The 21,587-nt window shown below is 48.2% G+C and overlaps 1 protein-coding gene across 3 annotated transcripts in view; it reads left to right on the top strand.

Annotated features, from left to right (window-relative positions):
• Nucleotides 1-21,587, top strand: part of LOC133343890 (phospholipid-transporting ATPase ID-like) — a 99,900-nt gene that overhangs the window by 23,392 nt on the left and 54,921 nt on the right. For all 3 annotated transcript variants that reach the window (XM_061553865.1, XM_061553863.1, XM_061553864.1), the window contains 2 exons: nt 3,083-3,151; nt 15,900-15,958. In XM_061553865.1, coding sequence (XP_061409849.1) covers nt 3,121-3,151; nt 15,900-15,958 — 90 coding nt within the window. In that variant the 5' untranslated portion in view covers nt 3,083-3,120. The remainder of the gene's footprint in view (nt 1-3,082; nt 3,152-15,899; nt 15,959-21,587) is intronic.

Genomic DNA, 21,587 nt, shown 5'->3' with positions numbered 1-21,587 from the left:
GAATTAGCAGGCATAGTTGTGAATGATCTTAAATATTGAATTTTCATTGTCTTTGTGCGTTGGTTTGGCACATCAGGGTGTTGTTACCTTGGCCTGCCATTATCCACTCCTTCTAGCCTTGCTTTTTTGATCGCCATGCAACAATGCATCTATTCAACGATTATTATTTGGCTCATAATTTATTAAATGAGTCGTGTGTGCGTAAGGATCAATTGTTGGTGATTTATGCAATTGATGTGTGAATGTAACACAAGCTCATGGTAACAAGGGCACGTGACTAGATGTAAAATATTCCATACCAGGTAGACAAACATAACGACATTATAATCGAGGTAAATAGTACAAATGAGTGACAATAAAAACGAGATATAATACATTTGAGACAGACAACAAATGAGATAGGCAGTACAAATTGGACCGACAGTATAAACGAGGCAGCCACTGTAAACAAAACGGACAGTACCAATTGGGGCCGTGCAAATGACAGACAATACAAAGAAAACAAACTAAACTAAAATGTTTTTATTTTACCAGGTAAGGCTCACTGAGCTTTACAGCTCTTTTTTTCAGAAGCGACCCGGCCACAAATGTTAACTCAACGAAGTGGGCTTATCATCATGTGGAAATTTATAGCGGTAAAATACTCTAAACACGTGATGTTGATTCTAAATGTGGAGGGAAAAACCGGAGGACCTGGAGAGAAATCCACATGACCACGGGGAGAGAGAGAAACACGCAAACTACAATTATACAACAGGCATCGGAGTCGGGATCGAATCACATGACCTCCTGCATACCAGTCGAGGGAATTAACATCTCCTAGCCACCATGGCACCCCTCAGTGCCCCCCAGCGCAAGTTAAACGGACAATACAAATGAGATAGACAGGGTGGTGAAGTCCCCTATGTCATTTCACCGCTAGATGAAGGTCGTGCACCTTGTTGGTTATGAGGGTTTGACCATACTTCACACCGATCGGTGTGGGTTAGTTTGAAGGCAGTTTGGGGGCATAGAACGGATTCAGACGTCAAAAGCTAACGTCAAACGTGGCCGGAAATTGAACTCGAGAAACTGGGATCATGGCACATTGCGTTAAATACCTTGCCACTGCCCTCCCGTTCAGCTTGTTTGTCATCTGGAAATAACAGCTATAAATTGTTGTCTTGAATTGTGGTGGTCAAGTGGTGGTGGTCAACACTCGGAGCCGTTTGTGTGTACGAGTGAGTGTGACTTGCATGCCCTCTGTGCGTGTTTGCCTGCCGGCGCTGTGAGCGGGAGGGAGGTAGAGGATGGCTGTGGTCAGCCTCGGCAGAGTTCAGTTTGCGTGGGAGCACGTTAACGTGCCAACATGCGAGGATGTGACGTGGGCCGACTGCGCGTGTCATGCTTCGTGTGCTACGTGACACTTGAGAGCCCCGGGCACGCGGGCCCCAATACCAACGAGGCGGTACAAAGAAAACGAACAGCAATTGACTTCTGACACAGCATCGTGACAATTCATCAAATTGCTTGTGGGTGTGGCTCATTAACGTGCCTTCTTTATTAAGTCTCAACCTGACCCACCTGGGCTTAGTCTCAATGTTTCTGCTGCTGATCGTTGGCCCTTCCCTGCCCTGTCCCAATATTCTATCTCACGAGGCATCCCCATCCTACCGGGCAGGACACGCTTAACTCCAACTTGTCGCCCCCTCCTTTTGCCGCTGAATAGCCGGAGCGGAGTGAGGTGGAGATCTTTATCGGCGCGAATTTTTGGTTCATTACTCCATGCCCCCTCTACAACCATCGTTGGGAGGCATGGCAGGGTGGTGGCGCAGCGGTAACGCTTGTCTCGCGGCAGGCAGGGCCTGGGTTCGACGCCCAACTTCGGGCGCCTTTATGCGTGGAGCTTGTTCGCTCTCCGCGTGTTCTCCATGGGTTCCCTTCGGGTTCTCTGGATGTCTGCCGCGTGCCAAACTTTTTCAACGTAACTGGAATTGGTTAAATGTCCCGGTGTTAAAAAATGACCGGCCAATGACTCAATTGGGGTTGCGTGTAGCAACATCGTCCGGTGAAAGTGAGGCTTTTGTGGGTAAATAACGTGAGATAACAGTCGTGATTGCATATCATTTAAAATTACGTATCATTCAGAATAACGATTATTGTTTACACAAGCACCTTCCCATGCTCAATTAGTCCTGGGGTAATTGGACCATACTTCACCATGCTGGACCATGCTGGACCATACTTCACCATGCTGTACCGTACTTCACCATGCACACGGGTCGGTGAAGGTGGTGACCATAGACGTGGGAGCATAGAAGTACCGTACTGTACAGCGCAGCAATAAATTCATAGCACTGCTCTCTCCTGCCCACAATGCACTAGAAACATAATGAAGTAAACACGTACAATTATATTACATAATGAATAATAAATACTAAAATTAATCTTTTACCGTCTCTCAAACCACTTGTGGGTTGTTTACCATACTTCACAACGCTTGTTGGTGCGGTTTCCCAAAGGGGAAGGGGTAGTGACGTGCTGTCAATTCGGAGTAACCCCATTTAATAATTACTCGAGTCATCCCACTTGAATATCAATAAGACACGCAATGCGCAGCAATACAGCCTCTCGACTGTCAATCTCGTCACTGTTTCACCGCGTGCGGCTGAGAACTCCATCCTACCTTGCTTCAACGCTGCTTCCCGTCCAAAACGCGGTGTGGATTTTTAACTGCCCGTGATGAAATGCCGCTCGCCACAAATCCCGAAAGCGGAATGACTTTCGCCGAGTTAAACTATTAAATGAAACTAAAACTAAACTGTTTTAAATTTAGCAGGTAAGGCCCACTGAGTTATCCAGCTCTTTCATTTCATAAGCGACCTGGCCCCACAAATGAGGTGCGGGAGTGGCCTTGGAATGCCCGGCTTTAGATAACGAAGCCTGACCATCATTTTGGATGATCCGAGTGCAACTTTTTTTAAACCTGTAAAATGTTTACCCGTGTGAGAGTTGCACGATAATATGAATTTGGTTTCATTCGCATGTTTGGAGTGAACTACGACACGCTGCCGAGTCTTACCAGTGGCGCTTTTCTCTGCAGATGAATTCCCATGGGCCTGCCTGTACCTGCCTAACGGGATGAAGCTCTGTGGGGAGACCCGACCTCCAGGTGAGTCCAGATATTTCTACGTGTGTGTGTGTGGTGATCCCAGTGTCTCCACATATAAATACAATGCATTGCAGGTCGATTGACCTATTCATTGGATTTTCCGATCAATATTATTCAGCAGCATTTTTCAAGCAAGCAAACTTTGGACCGGTCGTCATCCCTTCTGAGGGACATGTCCTGCCCATGTTCCCTCTTTTCTGGACATGAAGTCTCTATCTTGTGACCTCTCACAAACTGCAGACACAGCAGGATATGTATGCCCACGGCAATTATTATATTTCCCACATACATACAATTATTCGAGGTGTATTTGTTTAGCAGACTTGTACGCGAGTGACTTTTGCTTTGTTAATTTTCCCATGCTTTCCTGTAATTCATTTCCATCGGTTGTTGTAATAACTATGTCAACAGGAAGTTCGAGATGGCTAATGCTTTGTCCGTTCACGTTTATGCGTTTAATCCTCCAGTCCAGTGTTCAGAAAATGTCTAGTATTGCTGCCTTAAATGGCCGTGGTGAGAGCGTATCTTCTTGCCCGACTCCTCGTCTGAGTCGTATTTTTCCACTCTCCGCCGTCTAAGTACAGTGGTTCCTTCTTCACGAACAAAGTTTTGATCATTTTATTAAGATGTTTGCGAGTGATATGCACAGCTGGCTTGGCTCATCGCTCCGATCGCCGAGCTGGCATCACCCGAACCCCTGGGTTTCAAGCCCGGGCTACAATACGTGATGAAACGGAGTTGTTGAGTGTTTTTAGCTCTGCACTTTATTTTGGATACATTTCAGCTCCAAGGATTAAATAAAAGCAACAATCTCACAGCAGGGGTGGTGGATGGGAATAAGAAGGGAACTCTTTGGGGAGAAGTCCGGTGAAGAAAATCTGCGACGCGTGGGGGCGCACCGCTGTGCTGCGAGGTTACCCAGTGGACTCGGTGTCTCGTGACGAGATGCCAACAGCACAACAGGATTTACATCGGGCAAAATAAGAACAAAGGAAGCATCGGCTTATAGTTGTAGTAGTTTATTTGAAGTACCCTGTGAACCAAGGAGCTCTTAAGTCGGGTTTCAGCAACAAAAAAACAACGCCACCGCTTCTCCGACATACGCAGAGGCTTGTATTGTGAGAGGCTTGTATTGCCACGTCGTTTGTTTATGCTAGAATGCCATGGTCAATGGCAGAAAGCCTTTCTTAAAATTCGGCTCGCCAACGCGGTTTATTGGTCTCTGAAATGTCCATTATTTGGTTCCCTACGATTTGGAGGCTATGCCCCTACAGCGGTCTGTGCCTGTGATCAAAAACACTAACCCGTCCGTGGATGTTTAGGAAGACATCTGACTATGCTTCTTTTGAATCCACAGTACTAAACATGGCTTAGAACCTCGGGCCAGACGGACCGTACGTTACGGCGAATGCAAGCACACGACTTGGCGCTGTGCAGCATTCTGTGTGCGAAACTGGCTTGTGGAGTATTGGCCTTTGAGGTCATTTTGAAATATCGCATCCCAAAGCTCGCCCCCACAGTTGGCCCTTGCCGATTGCTTTAAAACCTTTGTTCTACATTTTTTTACGACCAATTCTGGCAGTGGCTGATAAGCTGCTATCTCCAGAGGCAACAACCTTTTCGGAATCCTGCCTTGCCCGTGACGTGACAAAGGAGGTGGCTCATTTTCAAAAGACAGAGAGAGAGAGAGAGGGTCCATGTTTGTCAAGCCTTGCGCACTGCAAGGTGGAGATTAAAGCGGAATTGTTGGTGCTTGGATGGCTTTGGGTGGCTGCTGGGATAGAGAATGCTTTGGTACGGAGTGAGGGCATGAGGCCATTGGTGAGTGGAATCCTGCAACGCAGCGATGTTCACGAGAGATGCTCTCGCGTCCGTCAAAGGAGAGCGGGTGCTTTTGGGAGAGCCGGCCGCGCACGGCACGGCAGAAGCGCTCTCTGCAGCTGCGCAGGGGTGATGCACAGGCGTCGAAATAAAATCAAGCCTGCAGGTAAAGTGTCCTTTCCATAAGATGTCGAATGATGTCGGTGCGGATGGGCACGTTTTTTGCACGCGTGTAATTGTTCTGCTGTTATGTGAATTCTAGATTTTAATGTGAAAATCATGTGCGACTCGTATGATGAATATTTCTGTCAAGATAAACTAACCTTCATATTTTTTGTATGTCCATTAGTCCTACATTATGTGAATTCGACTCTGCTTATCTGTATGGCTTTATGAACAAGTTGAGTATGTGGTAAATCATGTAATCAAGGCTATCATAAGCGACGGAATATGATTCCTGTGCTTATTAAAAATGCCACTACTCTCAAGAGGCATACTCGGCAGGGTGGTGCGGAGTGGTGTAACACTCGTGCCTCACGGCAAGAAGGGCCTGCGTTGGACTCCCCGCTTGGGTGCCTGTGTGTGGAGTTTGTGTGTGGAGTTTGTGTGTTCTCTCCCCCTGTTATGCATGGGTTTCCTCCAATAGCTAAACACACACACAGAATATAGCAGCTGGTATTGGCCAAGCATTCCAACATAGCAGTACAGGAACTGATCCTGCCCTGTGTCCAGTAATTAACCGGAGTATAAATATTCTGCCGTGTTTTCCGGTTGCGTCCCTCCCAACAGTTATTTCCAATTCTTCCCCGAATTTGTTTTGCTCGTAATTTGTCTTGAGGCAAACGTTGCATCGATGGCGAAAAGTGTTCACCGTCGCAAGATTTGTAGACAACATCGTTATTATATCGTTATTGTGACGGCTGATGGAAATTAACTAAAAATAATCGGTTCATCGAAATAGAAGTCATTTTCTGGATATCCCGGCAGTCGGTGTGCCAGTCCTTGAGTTAGTTTGGACAGGGTCACATGTGAACACACGATCAGGACGGTGTTCATGTGCGAACATGGGAAGGGCGGCGTTCATGCATGACGCAGTCGGAACGTGTCTGTGACCGCTTGTGAAAATGGGGCCGAACGTCAGTGCTCAAGCCCTCATTTTTAAAGACCTGGTGTTTTAGTTTGTGAGCAGAAGCCACTGTCGAGTTACAGCTCAAATTGTAAACCTGTAAAGTTACCACAGCAGCAAAGTTGTCACCAGTTTGTAACTGTTCAAATTACTCCTGCAGATTGATTAAAAAAGGTGATGGGCCTGATTAATGTGTTGGCAAAAAGTACTTTTTTGCCAGTATCAGCAGAAACACTCCAAAGACAACATTGGACATCTGCCGGTCTTTCCACCTTACAGTGATGGCAACTGTCTTTCCGTAAAAACATTCATTATGGCCGTCAACTCTGGCGGGTCAATAATGCGGTTAAATTAAGTAAAAAAAAACAAGCTGGCAAGCCACACTCTTAACAGGAGCCTGAGTTTAGATTTCTGCGCGAAATGCGCATGGAAACACGCAAGTGCACAGACGGATGATCGAACGCAAAGCGACGGTGCGTAACCGATCAACCACACGCTCGCCTTCTCGTGCCCGAGTGCTGCCACAGTTACAAAAATATAAACAATGCTTTATGAATGTATTTTTGCCATCAATATTGATAAAACAAACTATATTTTTGGTTTAGGTAAGTTGTGAGCTTTAGTTTCAAAACAATTTGTTTGGATCTTCTTGGTTCTTTCGGTAAAGTCGAAACATCGTGAGAATAATTTTATTATGTTTTATTTTTATTATTTTATTACTTCCCTTCTACGTGACTTTACCGAAAGAACCAAGAAGATGAATCCCTGCAGTCACGAAAGCTTTAAATCGAAATTTGTTTGGAGGTTTTATATAAATATATTTTGGGAAACCATGTGAAGTGTCCTCGGTTTGACGGATTACGCATGATGGCACTATGCAGCCAAAGAAAGTAGCCCAGATGTTGACTTTTCCATTTTTATACTGGTCATTGGCACAATTTTTTTTTACTGAACATTAATCAGCCACCCTCTAATTTTATAACTGCTAATGGCCACCCCACGCATCTGCATGCTCTCCCCTGTTGTTGGAGCTCACGGCCTTGGAGCCCTTTTCCAGTGGGCGCGGGATTCGGAGAGCAGCGCAGTAGCCACTACCCTACAGACGCACGACAAAGATCCCCCCCCCCCCCCCATAGCCTTTAACAGACTGTTGGGGTAAGTGCTGTTAGCGGTGGGTGGCCAGCACCACGCACAGCCACCTTTGTCTGTCCAGTGCGCGTGTTTACACACCGCACCGGGTGCTCGTTTAGAGCCGAGTCGACCGAGGAGGGAGGCCCAGTACCGGTATAGACATTCACCACCGTTATCGATCGTGAGCGAGAATCTTCACTGTTCTCCGGGTTCGAAGCGCGATGCGCTAATCACTGCGCCACCGCTCCCCCCACACGCACACACAAACAGCCACGCATTCACGAGTCTCTGCCCCTCCCCTCCTCCCCGTCTTTGCCTTTTCCCCACTCGAGTGTTCTCCAGCATACCCGGCCCCGCCTTGCCCACCCCTGTGTGCGTGTATCAGTGTGTAGGGAATATAAAAAACACTATTTATAGTTTCGCCTAGTAGTTACTGGCAGATGGCCAACATCAGTTCGGAAGCAACCAATTCCAATATTCTGAGTTCATCCCCAACGGAAAACCAGGTGCTGCCGCGCACTTCTGCACTTCTATAACAAATGTTGTAAGACCGCAGCTTGATTTCATCATTCGTCGTTACCGGCAAAGTTTGCGCCACCGTAGAGACATTTCTCCACCGTGTGGCCAGTTCCGAGCGGCAATGGTTTTTCCGTATGGGAGGGAGCGCTCCCCCAATTTACTGCCTGGGTGTCTGCGAGCAAGGAAGGGTGGCGGTGCGTTTAGATCCCCTACCCCCCGCTGCAGTGACCTCGGATGGCCATGCTGGGAGGAGCGCGCGTGTCCTGGTTTGAAGTTCCAGCACCATCGTAACACGGCGGATCTTAAGGGGGCTTACGGTGATGCTCGCTCTCGCGCTTTCTCTCGACGCCGCTGATGCTCGTCGTCATTCCGGTGGGGGGGGGGGGGTGAAATGAATCGTTAATATTGCGTACTTTTTGTACGTATCACCCAGAATATGCCGTATCTCGTCGGATATTGAGGGGGGGATTCTTAACAGGGTTCATCATAAATAATGCTCGAACAATCGGGTTGTATTATGCACTGCCGATTAGCAAAGTTGGCTATGTGCGGTGCGAAAGAATTTCAACATAGATACGTACATGTGGGGCAATATGGTGGGCAATAGAGGGCATTTTGGCAAAATGCTGTTGTAATGTGCTACTATCCTCCCAACATCTCTGCTCCCCACCTTCACCAACTTACACCGACCAGTGTGGTAGAGTGTAGGGAGGCACTCATCCAGCAGTGGAGTCACAAGAGACTGTACATTTGGTTATATTTTTGAGGGTTGCGTACTCTTGATCCTTTTTTCCTTCTGTCGTACTTCACGTTTGCTCTGAATTTAGACCCCATTATCCGTCCACATTTGAGAGCTGCTTTATAAAAAATATGTTGAAGGACATCTAAAACATAATTCTGCTTTAAATAGCGCATTGTGAAACTACACAACTATCACCACTATCAGCCATGTCCACTGGATGGATGCCTTTCTGCTCCGTAGCCGTGGCTTGGCGTGTGGAACGCCGCATGTGTCTTGGCGTGTGGGAGGCATATGTCTCATTCCTTCCCATTGCTCCGTTTCCTGGCCAAAGGTGGTGAGTCAGCCACTTAGCCCCGTGCCGCTCTCGTGTGCGCGCGCATTATGTGGTTACCGCAAGGGCACACACGCGACTTTGCCCCACTGAAAACAATTCATTTACAAGCTCCATTTTGTCTTAAAATTACAAATGTATGTCCTCTTAGCAGCTGTTCTGGCTCTTTTGTGATGAATTTTTAGTTGTAATTTTTAAATGTGTTTCAGTATGACTATAAATTTTTTTAAATTTCCCATTTTTAAGTTGGCTAGGTTCAATGGAGGGGCACATCGACAGCTGTGCGCTTACAAACGTTCTCTACGTTGCGCAACGTGGGGGTCATTCTTATTTCCACTTATTGCCAAGCAGATGTTTGGTTGCCAGGCATCGGAAAGAGGAACGGGTGAAGAGAACGTGCGCTCGAGTAGGGCATTGGAAATGACAGCCAGGAGGGGGCATGGAAATAGTGAACAAAATTCGCAACAGCAAAAAAGTAACTAGAAAATGGACGTGGAGGAATCCAATTGGCGAAATAAAAAGTGACGTTCAAGTCGACGACGATGGACGGACGAGCTCCACAAAGTCGGAGATATCTTGTCCTCAATTTGGCACAGGAAGCAATTGCAGGACGGGCGTTCCCGCCCGTCACGCGTCGACATTGCTCAAAGGGAGGGAACATCGTTCGTTGCCGTCGACTATGCGACGGGCGTAACGTCCCGAAACGTAGTCCCCGAAAAAAAAGGGTGGAGGATCGAAATTGATGCTTAGCGACGGATTCAAACCCCCTAGAGAAGCAACGTGACGACGAACAGCGTGCCAGCCATAAATAACGATGTTTGCCGCGTTGTCATAGACAGTGCGGTGATGGCGCAAAATAAAGCGAGAAGGAAGTGGGAAAACAAGTGATCTGGAATCATTAAAAAATACGTGACACAGAATAGGGTGGTACGAGGGCGTAATGTAAAATGGTAACATTCACTCTCAAACTGTTACGAATAAAGGGTAGCAAAGTACAAATGTGATTGAAGATTTCAGAGTAAAGAGTCTGAGCATGAAGATTAGAAAAATGAAGTTGATTTGTGAAATCACAAATGATAGCCATTGGAGGAGCAAGTTGGAACGATATTGTATGATCGGGACAGAATCACACATCGAATGGAGGGATTTGGCACCGATCTCTATAGAAAATAATAATAATACTAATCTTATTCCGCAGAATAAAAACAAAAAAAATAGTTTTCAGTTCAGGAAGGTGACTTTCCAAATGATGTTACAACTGAGGAAGTAGCCACATCATCAAGAAAGGTGATGCTCCTCCACCAGACGGAATAGCTGTGGACGTCTTCCGAGAAGGGAGGCCAGTTCATGTAACAACGCGACTCCTATTCACTCGTTGCTTACACATACTGTAGCTAAAGTACCTTCATGCTGGAATGCAGCATTTAGTCTTTATTTTGCTCTGAAATGTAGGTAAAACTGATTAAAAGATTTACAGATCCATTAGTCAGTTGTTACACGTATGTACGTTGCTGCTGTTACACTATATACATTCCTTAAAAACATCTCAGGCGGTTGAAGTATGGAAATTTTACTCATAATAGAGGTTTTTTGGGTTGGATTGCATAAATATTAATGTGTTGTTAAACCCGCCACCACCCGACACAGCCAATTAGTAAGGTTTGTCATGTAAACAAAACGTGCCAATTCGTTTCTAGTTCAGCACACTTGTGTGTTGGAGGGTAAACCTAGAACATTTACAATTCGAGTACGGCGTTTCACCAGTAATTACAACCAGCCTCATCAGGCGACAGCCAGAATTGTGGAGACGCTGGACTCGGTGATTGAATTTCCACGATTGATCACGCGCGATCATTCACATGTTAAACATGACATTCAAGCATCAAAATCCCATTACGTCCGTGATCCATGATTTCCAAAATATTGATGGAATAATTGGAATGGATGTTGAAGTGAAAAAAAAACAACCCCATCTCCGTTGTAACATCATTTTCACGTTCAAGCTGAGTGTGGTTTATTGTGTGGTGCTGCCCCGATGAAGCGGAGGGGATCGGAGTTCTACACATGGACGTGGCTAGCGGCGGCAGCGAGTGATATTTAAACCGGTCCTGGGGTGCTGTTTTACCAATCGGCACTGACCAGCATGGTGAGGTACGGTTAAGAATACCCCCCACGACCAACACAACGTAAGGTGGCTCTCCTCCAGAAGTCGATTGACAAAGGGCTGTAAATGTTAGTTTTTTTACGGTAGGTTTTGTACATGTGTATGTTGACCTTCTTTTGCACCGTGCGTAGCCAACCGTGATAAACGGAGGCGCGGGATCTATTGTAAGCCTTTTAAACACGGGCAGGTGCTTGCGTTAAAGTGACAATAGCAGCGGTCGAGATTGACTTTTCATTTTTCATAAAGCTCTTTACTCCTTCACTCTGCTCATGCCTCGAGCACATCTGCAAGGTAGACGAGGTAGAGCAGGAACAAGCTCGGCTCTGCAATTCCCAGTGTTGGGGGCAGTTCGCCACAGTCCTTTGTGAGTGATTGTCATTGTGGCCGCGAGATGCCGAGATCATAACTAAGTAATGAGGGAGTGAGGCGTACGGTCATGGAAAAAGTCGCCTGCCTCACCTTCCCACGTTCTGTAAACCAGACGAGGCTGTTTCCTGTATAAACAAACCGCTTTTCCTTATCCGATGGCATCGCTGCTTGGGTTAGCGCGCTTTTAAAGTTGAAATCAAAAGTTGAGTTTTAAGGTCGCATCTTGAAAGGATGGACAGAGTATTGTAAGAGTGCAAGATGGTAAACGTGCATTCTCGCCCCGCTTTTTTTGCGCGTACAGTATTGCAACTCGCAAGCTACGATTATGTACAGTTATGTTACGCGATTAGCAAAGTGAAAATTGAGGCTTAATAAGCTTAACGAGCAGTCAGTGGCCTTTAGCGGAACAATTAATGGCGCTGTTTACATGGCCACTCGGAACTGGGCTCTGCTGGCCTGGAAATGGCCCACGATTAAACCAGGTGACCAAGGGCCCCTCCCCGGCAGTCACGCTCCATAAGCAAATCAAGCTCGGTGGGCTCGGTGTAAATTTTTTGCCGACGGTATTGTCAACAGGGGTTTTATTATTTCAGCCAGTATGACTGAGCGCGCCGATGGCTGACTTCCCACAGAATATCAAAGCGACTAATCTGCATTAAGATTAGAGACTGCGGTGCGCTGAGGAAGACGGACAATGTTGATTGGCTATGGTTTTTATGTATATTAACAAATGTTCGGAGTTCTCCGATTGGCTAACCTGATGATATTGGGGGAGAAAGGGTGGGGGAATTTGCACTCGCCCCACACCAACATTTAACGACTTAAGAGTGGACCACATCCTCTGCCGTTTTATTCGACGAGACTAAGAGAAGCATCCGATGAATTCGATCAACTCTCAGATTTGACTAAACTTACACAGGTTTGTCGTACACTGAGACTACGACGAAAATAAAAACGGCTGACTCTACGAACGACTTGAGTGGACACGGAAAACCTGCCCCATGCCTGGTGTCCCTCTCTCCACACGGCCTCATGTCCCTCCCCGTACCTCCTGCGTCCCAGTGAGTGAGCCCACGGATCACCCCGTCTTTACAGGATGTGTACAATGGGCAAGGTGAGGAGGCGCTCACGAGGAAAACGCTCGTGATGGTTAATCAAATAACGCTCGCCTAAAATTAACGCAAGCGTCGTCGGGACAACGACGAAGTGGCTTTTTTACTTAAGGCAGTGTTACTGAGCAATGCTTCTGCTATTGTTGTTTGCGCTTGTGCCGCACTGGCAATGCAGCCCTGCCAAATAATTTTTAATGAATAATGAAAGGCAAGACCGCGGTGTCAGGTTTTTCATTCACGCGGGGATGGTGATGGTGCGTTGAGTTCCTTGTACGTGTCAAGCCATTGATTTATCCCATTAATAACCCAAGTGTTCCAAATCCATAGATAATTACCTTAAAAATTACACCCCAAACGTTTGAGAATTATTCATATATTTTCACTCGGAGGTTGCCTCGTTTGTGGAAATGCCCACAGGTTACCCCAGGCAATTGTACTTAAAAACATTATCTGTTGTAGCTTTTGGCTGTGCAGTTTTAAAACGGACGCAGCGTGATGCCGCGCCAAGCGGAGATGAATGTCGCAGCACGCTCCCTCCCCTGGCACGCTGTGACCCTGCGATGTTGCCCCTCGTTCCGCGGTTGACCCGGACCGAAAGGAACGTCGCTCCTTTTCAATAGATCTTGGGAGAGAACGAGTCGCAAAAATCCGCTCGCCAGAGAGGCCGTCAGTCTCAGGAAGCCGCCCGCCCGCTCGCTCGCCCGCCCGCGGCCCTGGCCAAATTTGGGCACGGTCGTGAGTCGTCACGAACACCACGAGAGGCTCCTCTCGTACGTCGAGCGCACCAAGGCGGTGACGGTGGGGCTTCCCGGTTTCACATTTCCAATCGGCTGCCAGATTTTGAAAAGCAGGTTCTCGTGCGCCATCAAGTTTGGAGATCTCGGCCCAGTCTAGAGTGACGATGGGAGCGCTCGCTCCCACAAGTGTCCCCCACTGAGTGAGAGTGCTGGAGTGGGGATGGGGGGCGGGGCGGGGGGAAGTGTACACTTCTTCAATCCGGAGCCTTGAGCCCGGCCTTGTTTTTGTTGTGTCAGGAGAGCAGGTGCTGCATCAGTCCCCGAGGGCTTGAGTGTTGCTGTCTTGCTAAGGATCGGGCCCTACCATACCGTACCAGTCGAGGCGTTTAGCGTACCAGTTGTTATTGTTTCGGCTCACCGGTGAGTTGGAGACTTCAAGTTCTCACGAGAAAATGTAGCAGTTTCGGTAAAGCCAGACTGGATTTGTATTTTCTCCTGATGGTGCTTGGCGTAGGCTCGAGTGAATCCTCGTATCCAATTGCTAAGTTTGGTCGTGGCAGTTGTTAATCAGTTGAATGCGAAACCGAAACAATAATTGGCCCATTAAATGCTTGTACACCCCGTGACAAATTAATTTGTGTGCCTACATTGGGTGATGGATGGTCGTATGACACAAATTTGGTCCAACCCACGATATTGGCTGCAAAATCTGAGGTGCCAAGTTATACCTGTGTCCTGTCGACCTCGAACTGGTCGTTGTCCGTACTGCTGTAGTTGACCCTTTGCACAAAGCACACAATTTTATTTGATATTGCCATATTTTGATTTGAAGCTTTCGTGACTGCAGCAATCCATACTCTTTGGTTCTTTCGGTAAAGTCACGAGGTATAAAATATAATAAATCACTACGTTTCGGGCGCAACACAAGTGTCCATCATCAGGTGGACGCTTGTGTTGCGCCCCAAACGTCGTGATTTATTTTATTTTATACCAACGTAACTTTACCGAAAGAACCAAAGAGTATTGCCCTATTTGTTTAATAAATCATAAATATATCGAGATCCTCTTACCCACCTCCCCTTTTGGATGGTATTAAAATAATGGCATCAGGCACCGTGTGCAGTGCATATTTAACGTAAAACACATTGTTGAACCGATACCCGAGGGAAAAGAAGTCCCTCCGCACCTTTGTGGGCGGGTTTTTTTATTGGCACCCCCTTCTTAGCAGCACCCTCGGTTGAATTGTGGGGCAAGCAGCGCAAGGGGGCTGGCGCGGTTGCCATGGGCGCCGAGCAGCAGCAGCAGCAGCGGGGCGAGGAGATGCCCCCCCCCCCCGCCTGCCCACGGGGGTGCCGTGCGTGGAGACGAGGCGCGAGCGAGGGCGCCGCGCTCGCGCTCTCCGTTGCCGAGGCTCCGCCGCGTCGGCCTCGCGCGGCTGCGGCGGCCATCGTCAAACTTCCGAATCGGCGTTGATGCCGTGTAGAGTGCAGATGTCGGGGCAAGGAGTTGCCACACAATCGCTGTCGTCGTATCTGGGGGTGGAAGCACCCGGTTCCTAGGAAGAGCGGTACAGCAAAGTACGAAGCTGATGTCATCTGTACCCTGTGGATGGGATGACCGTTCCCGCCACTTGTTGATTCCCCCCACTCGTGTTGAGGACTCGGTCTCCTAGTCTGCTCTGTCACATCCGTCACGCTGTGTTCAACCACCACCACACCGCAGGACACAGCACTTCCCGTTCTGCTGCTCCCCTCTCGGTGCTTGACTTTGGCGTTTTCGCCATCGGCGCTTTTCCCAAGTACACGTAACCATGTGTTCAGTTCAAGAAACCATTATTAACTCAAGAGCTCTGTTAGACTTTCAAATAGTGCTGTTGTTACTGGCCGCTGGGCATTTTGGATCTCGAGGCCCGTGCTCAGCGACTGTGTTTAGGGAAAAGCTCGCAGGGAAATGGCATTGCTGGGTATTGCTGTATTCAACAATGTCTATAATAAACTGGCATAGCTGAATGTTCAGCAATGCCAGTTTATTATTGACATTTCTTCTGGGATATGACATTTTCCCATGCATCTTTGGCAGTAAGTAACAAAAAAAAGCCCCAGATACTATTTTGTTCGAAGCTTAATGTGCGCTGGAACAATTTTTCACTGTCTTTTTTAAAATATCCATGGTTTGAAATGAAAATGTAATGACGGTGTTGACGAGAGGGCCTTTCGCGAATTTGTCTTGCGTGATGTGTAAAACCCACGGGGCATAAATCATGCTATTTGTTGTGCTGCTAAGATTGTCATGTTCCGCATACTTAATTACGACCACCGCGTGGTTGACATTTTTGCGTCCCTGCTTCTGTACTAGCAGATGAGATAAAGTTGCCTTTCAAGGCACCTGGGAGTGTGCAGTTAAATGTAGGCTTGTTCGTTTTACGTATTGAAGAATGATAACGTGAAATGATTGTTGTTGTTTTATTTGCGTCGTGCTTCTCGAGTCTGTATTTACATTTTGAGATGTGTTTGTAACGAGCTAGCTAAACTGCACCTGATGAAAGATTCTATCTTTTTTGTTCAGAATTCTATCCCAGCACGTTGGAGTTCTTGTCTCACTAAATAATGTTTCTCTTTACCTCAAGACAGGTAAAATGTTTGTTTTTCCGTCTTAATAACAACCTGTGTGTACTGTTTACATCTGTCTCCTTGCAGAGGAACAGCGACATTTGAAGGCAAACGACAGAGAATTCAACGAGAAATTCCAGTACGCGGTAAGAGTCTTAACTCCTCCTCTGTTTGAATATCGGCGGACTTCATGTATTCTTCACAACTGTGTTGGCTTTCACCCTGTCCAGCTGAGTGGGGGGGTGAGGACGGTTATGGTAGAGGTGGAGACAATACCAGTGGTGTCAAGATCGTTAAGGACGCTACTGAGCAGATGGCAGGCAGTCGCCCTCCAGCAACAACGGAGGGCAGAGGAGCGACGCTCACAACAACCAGCGGAGCTCCGGGCGGCTAAAACACATCGAGTTGGCACAGTAGGGGGCACAGGTGGTGCAACTGCCGGTCATCTTAGTCAATACATGGGACCTGGGTCCCATGCCAGCAATCGCTCAGCACTTCACGTGGCCTTAAAGTGCACATAGCCTGGCACAAGCGCCATGGTGATGTGACCACCACTTAGTGGCGATTGGCAGTTGTTGTTGGAGGTGATGGTGGAGGTGGTGTGAAAACGGTGTTAGTTTTGTAGTGGTTACGCACTGCACTATGAACCCGGCGACCGGAGATCAATTCCCGCTCGTGGCCAACACCAGTAACGATTATCTGAAACCAGTACTAGGCCTCCCCTATGTCAACTCAGCCTCAAATGAGTACCTGGTGCGGTGTGAAAACATCTCCACGAGGGAGAGAAAGGCGGCCCGGCTTTGCTCTGGCCACCCACCCCCTCGTGTGCCATGCCAGTCTACATAGGTGCTACTCGCTAACAGCGCTTGCCCCAATAGTCTGTTAAGGCTCTACGGGGCAATCTTTGTCTTTTATATATGTATGTAGGCACACACCTACAGGTTCTGCGTTCGGCCACCTGCATTCCTCCGCGTGTGTCGACCTGCTCGAACCAAAATAAGCAGTTGCTTGTGGTCGCGTGTTTGGGAGCAATATACGCGTCGAGCATTCCTTTGACAATCCAGGATCTTGTTTACCCACCGGCTTTTGTGGGCCAAATTGGCAGGTGGCGTGTTGCAGTGGGCTAAAGGAGGCCTAATATTGTTCACATTGTGATGAGTTTCTTGGTGTGCGCGTGTAACCTTGCGGCCCAGTTTTGATCCGAGGATATAGGCGACTTGCGGTTTCCTTTCGTTGCACATTTGGGAATTCGGAATGAATAAAAAAAAGCAAGCAAATTGTTTGCACTGATAACCCCAATGGGCATTTGAATTAATTGTGTTTTATTTGCGGAAACAGGTTTCGATTCGCAAACATACAATCGTAGCAAATGCATTCATGCGTGTTTTCAGTGTGTGTGTGTATATATATTGGCCAATTTGTAACTGATTATTCTTGCCCTCCCAAAAGGAAACACGGCTACTAAAAATACTTTCAATTACCAATGTAAATGGGACGTCACTATATTTTCTGGATTCATCTTATTTCCTCCTTGACGTCCTAACCCGCACTGTCTATCCTCCAGCAGAAAATGTATTTTGCAGCTGTGTACCCATGCGTTGAACATGCATTGTACACGGGCAATGAACATGCATTGTACACAGCACATACAATGCTCTCAGTCTAGTTTGTATCACGAGCTCGATAGAGCTGAACACGTGGCCGTAGGATCGTTTAGGCCAACGACTCGATGAGAGTTTAAATTGTGACCATCCCATCCGGCGGGTCACATGACCTGCTTGCGAGGCATTTCCGTGTCGGGGAGCGCCCATGGGAAAGTATGGAGGGAGCCCCAAGTGTGGATACGAGAGGTCACTTTGAAGGATTGCATTGGCACTGCGTTTTCTCCTTCCATGGGTTGTTCTGTAGCTCGTGATCATGCACCGCTTTTCCAGAATGCCAAATGGACATTTATCTCACGGCGCGATGCCGATCGCACTACATCAGTGGGAATGCACAAAAACACAACGAATGCAAAAAAAAGAAATAGCGGATAGCAGCCTGAACAGTTGGGCATTCGTTAGTGACGTGTATGGCCGTGGAATGTGACAGACTCCTCACCGCCACACACACGCACACACTCCGTCTCCTCCCCGCGGGGGAAGTTGCAGGTGGAGCCTGACCATCGGCGTGGCTCGGCCAGGGTGCGTTTTGTCGCGTTTCTTCTCCCATGCCTCTCTTCCTCCCTAACGAGACCTAATGCTTCCATTCGGTCTCATTATGTCCGCATGGCTTTTTTTTACGATAACGGGATAGTGGGATAATGGCAACGCGCGCGTGTGTGTGTGTGCTTGGTCGTTTGAAACGTTGTCCTTTGGCACGCGCAAAAGCGTTGCGCAAAATTAGTCTCTTGACGGTTATGCAAGGGATGGCTTCGGAAGAGAATGCGTAATGAAACGATGGCGTATGTACGAAATAATTACAGCTACACAGCACTCCTTCCGACACGGAGAGGCTTTCATTCCGGTATTGAATAGAAAAATAGCTGATGATAGCTCTATTGAAAATCTAATCACGTCTTGCTGAAATAAACAATTAGACTGGAAATGTAGTCTATTAAACTTTAATCATAATTCGATTTCCCCCCTAATCACGAGACTCAAAAGCTCTGTGTCTTTTGCAGAATTTTACAAATCTTATTACGTGCCTATTAAGAGGAGAATTTTATACCCCCAAGGCATGCCTCATGGGAAGTGAATCGAGCCCGAGCTATTCTAGCATGGCATTTTACGTAACGATGTTTGGAAAAATGTGCACACTTTCAATGGCGTTCACTAAGGCTGCCAATATTACCGAGGGTGCAAATTCTTGTATCTTTGTTGAACTTCTTTCGCACCGTACATAGCCAGCCATGCTAACCGGAGGTGCGTGGGAAGGACAACAAACCGAACACAAAAAGCAGTTCGAGAGAAATGAATTTTCGGTCGAGATTTAAAAGTGCACAGCTCCAATGGTTTCCTAATATCGAGAGGAAGAGCGTTCCAGACAGCCGCAGAAGCGCATCTAGAAGCGCATCTGAAACCGTGTGATGCGGCGACTAACCAAAAGCTGTTGGCCACATCCTTTGCTCGTGGCCCGTGGACTTGCGTAACGTTCTCATCTGCGGCCCTCCCCTAACCCGCTCGCCTCCAACCTCAGCACCCCGGGTCCTTGGCCACACCCACAAACAATTCAACATTCTCAGGCCCCTCCATTTATTATAATGCACGATCAATAGGCTTACCCGCACCTGACTCTCACCCTTCATCTCCACTGCCCTCTGCTCTGGCAACCAAGGTCTCTGTTCTATAGGAGGTCGCCCCCTTCTCCTTTGCTGCCCATGCGGTCTGGAGCTCTCTGCTCCTGACTGTTCGCACTGCCGAGCCGCTTTCTCTGTTCGTGTGGTAGATTATTTCTCTATTTAAAGAAGAGTCTTAAATAAATAAATAGGGTAGGTTAAGAGAGGTTGGAGTCGTGGTGTTCATAGAGCGCCAATCGGTAGAGCGGTGGGTTCGATGTTCGGCATGGTGGAGAGATCAGTCTCGCTGAAATACGATGAGTTTATTTTAAGGAAATGTATAGTCTTTCCGGAGATTGTCAAGGGGGCAGGTGGTCTCACTTAATTGTTGCACCTCTTCAGAATTCAGGGGCATGCTTAAGCACGCTGTAGGTTGACAATGGGCTCGATGCGATGGTTTAATTAAACCCGTGGTAGTGAGCAGGGCTCCGTGGATGTGAACTCGCATATTAGAAACCAGATGAGCTGTGCACACTGGCGGAGCCAGGATTTTCAGGTAGAGGGAGCAACCCCTCCAGCAATGAAAAATGATAGAGGAGTTATTAGTAAGTAAGGACTTGTCCCTTGCTTTTTATTCGACGCGTGTGCGGCGATGGCGCAGCCATCGATCGAGGGTCGAATTCGAACTGCGTTGTGTGATCGGCATCGCGCTCGCTGAAGGTGAATGCCTTCAGGGAAGTCGTGGACTGTATACGCAACTGCGCACAATTCTGCGAGTCACTCATACTGCTTTGCCGTTACTTATTGCCAATTATGGACTCAGACTATTGTCCTATCATCTCATAGAGTTCCTGGCACGTAATAATATGCTACACAGTGGCAGTGGGGGTCGCAAATTGACGATTTATTACTAATAAACTCAAATGATCCGGTTGAAATTCGGGATTTCGATTGAATCACTGGGGGTTTGGATTGGATCATTGGGGAGGGCACGTGCCACCCCCCCCCCCCCCACACTGTCTCCGCCAGTGTGTGCACAATAGGTGTGTTGATCTCTGTTTTCTGCACGTGTAAGAGGTCAAGCCCTGTGAAATTCCAGGAAACTTTTTTTAATACCGTACCATTATGATGTCCATTCATCGTCGGCGCGTATCCGCTAGGCACTGTGTGTATCCGCTAGGAACTGTGCGTATCTGCTAGGAACTGTGCGTATCTGCTAGGCACTGCGCGTATCTGCTAGGCACTGCGCGTATCTGCTAGGCACTGTGCGTATCTGCTAGGCACTGCGCGTATCCGCTCGGCACTGTGCGTATCCGCTCGGCACTGTGCGTATCTGCTAGGCACTGTGCGTATCTGCTAGGCACTGTGCGTATCCGCTAGGCACTGTGCGTATCCACTAGGCACTGTGCGTATCCGCTCGGCACTGCGTATCCGCTCGGCACTGTGCGTATCCGCTAGGCACTGCGCATATCCGCTAGGCACTGTGCGTATCCGCTAGGCACTGTGTGTATCCGCTAGGCACTGTGCGTATCCGCTAGGCACTGTGCGTATCCGCTAGGCACTGTGCGTATCTGCTAGGCACTGTGCGTATCCGCTAGGCACTGTGCGTATCCGCTAGGCACTGTGCGTATCCGCTAGGCACTGTGCGTATCCGCTAGGCACTGTGCGTATCCGCTAGGCACTGCGCGTATCTGCTAGGCACTGTGCGTATCTGCTAGGCACTGTGCGTATCCGCTAGGCACTGTGCGTATCCGCTAGGCACTGCGCGTATCTGCTAGGCACTGTGCGTATCTGCTAGGCACTGCGCGTATCTGCTAGGCACTGTGCGTATCTGCTAGGCACTGTGCGTATCTGCTAGGCACTGTGCGTATCTGCTAGGCACTGTGCGTATTTGCTAGGCACTGTGCGTATCCGCTAGGCACTGCGCGTATCTGCTAGGCACTGTGCGTATCTGCTAGGCACTGCACGTATCTGCTAGGCACTGCGCGTATCTGCTAGGCACTGTGCGTATCTGCTAGGCACTGTGTGTATCCGCTAGGCACTGTGCGTATCTGCTAGGCACTGCACGTCTCCTCTCGGCACACAGGCGGTCGTTTTCTTTCTCGGCATTGTGGCCTTTGATGGAGAAACCTTGAAAGCGTAGCTTGCACGCACACGCGCGCTCGCTCGCTTGCTCGCTCGCTCACCGTCACCGTTTAGTTTTACTTTCTGTGCCATAACGCAGATGCTCGGGATGCGTGCGGGTTGGCGCGTGGCCAGGAGGATATTGGCCGGCGTTTGTTTAAGCGGAGGCGGCCGAGCTTGCTCGGACATGCGGCGGCGGCACGCCCCGTGTGCGCTCCCTCGCTCTGGCGATGGGAATGTGCGGAGGGAATTTGGCTCAAGACGGACATTCGGTGGACGGTTTCAACGTTTTCTGGCTGTTTGGCCCTCAGCAGCATGAAGCCACTGTTGCATACGAGGGAGGAGAATAACGAACGATGTTCAATGCAAGTGACCGACAAGTGTGCTCCTTGACA

Source organism: Lethenteron reissneri, chromosome 18 (assembly GCF_015708825.2).
Source record: "Lethenteron reissneri isolate LAM-NWPU_2019-01 chromosome 18, ASM1570882v1, whole genome shotgun sequence".
NCBI lineage: Eukaryota > Metazoa > Chordata > Hyperoartia > Petromyzontiformes > Petromyzontidae > Lethenteron > Lethenteron reissneri.
The sequence above is the reverse complement of the archived record's forward strand: the minus strand, read 5'-3'. Positions and strand labels throughout refer to the sequence as shown.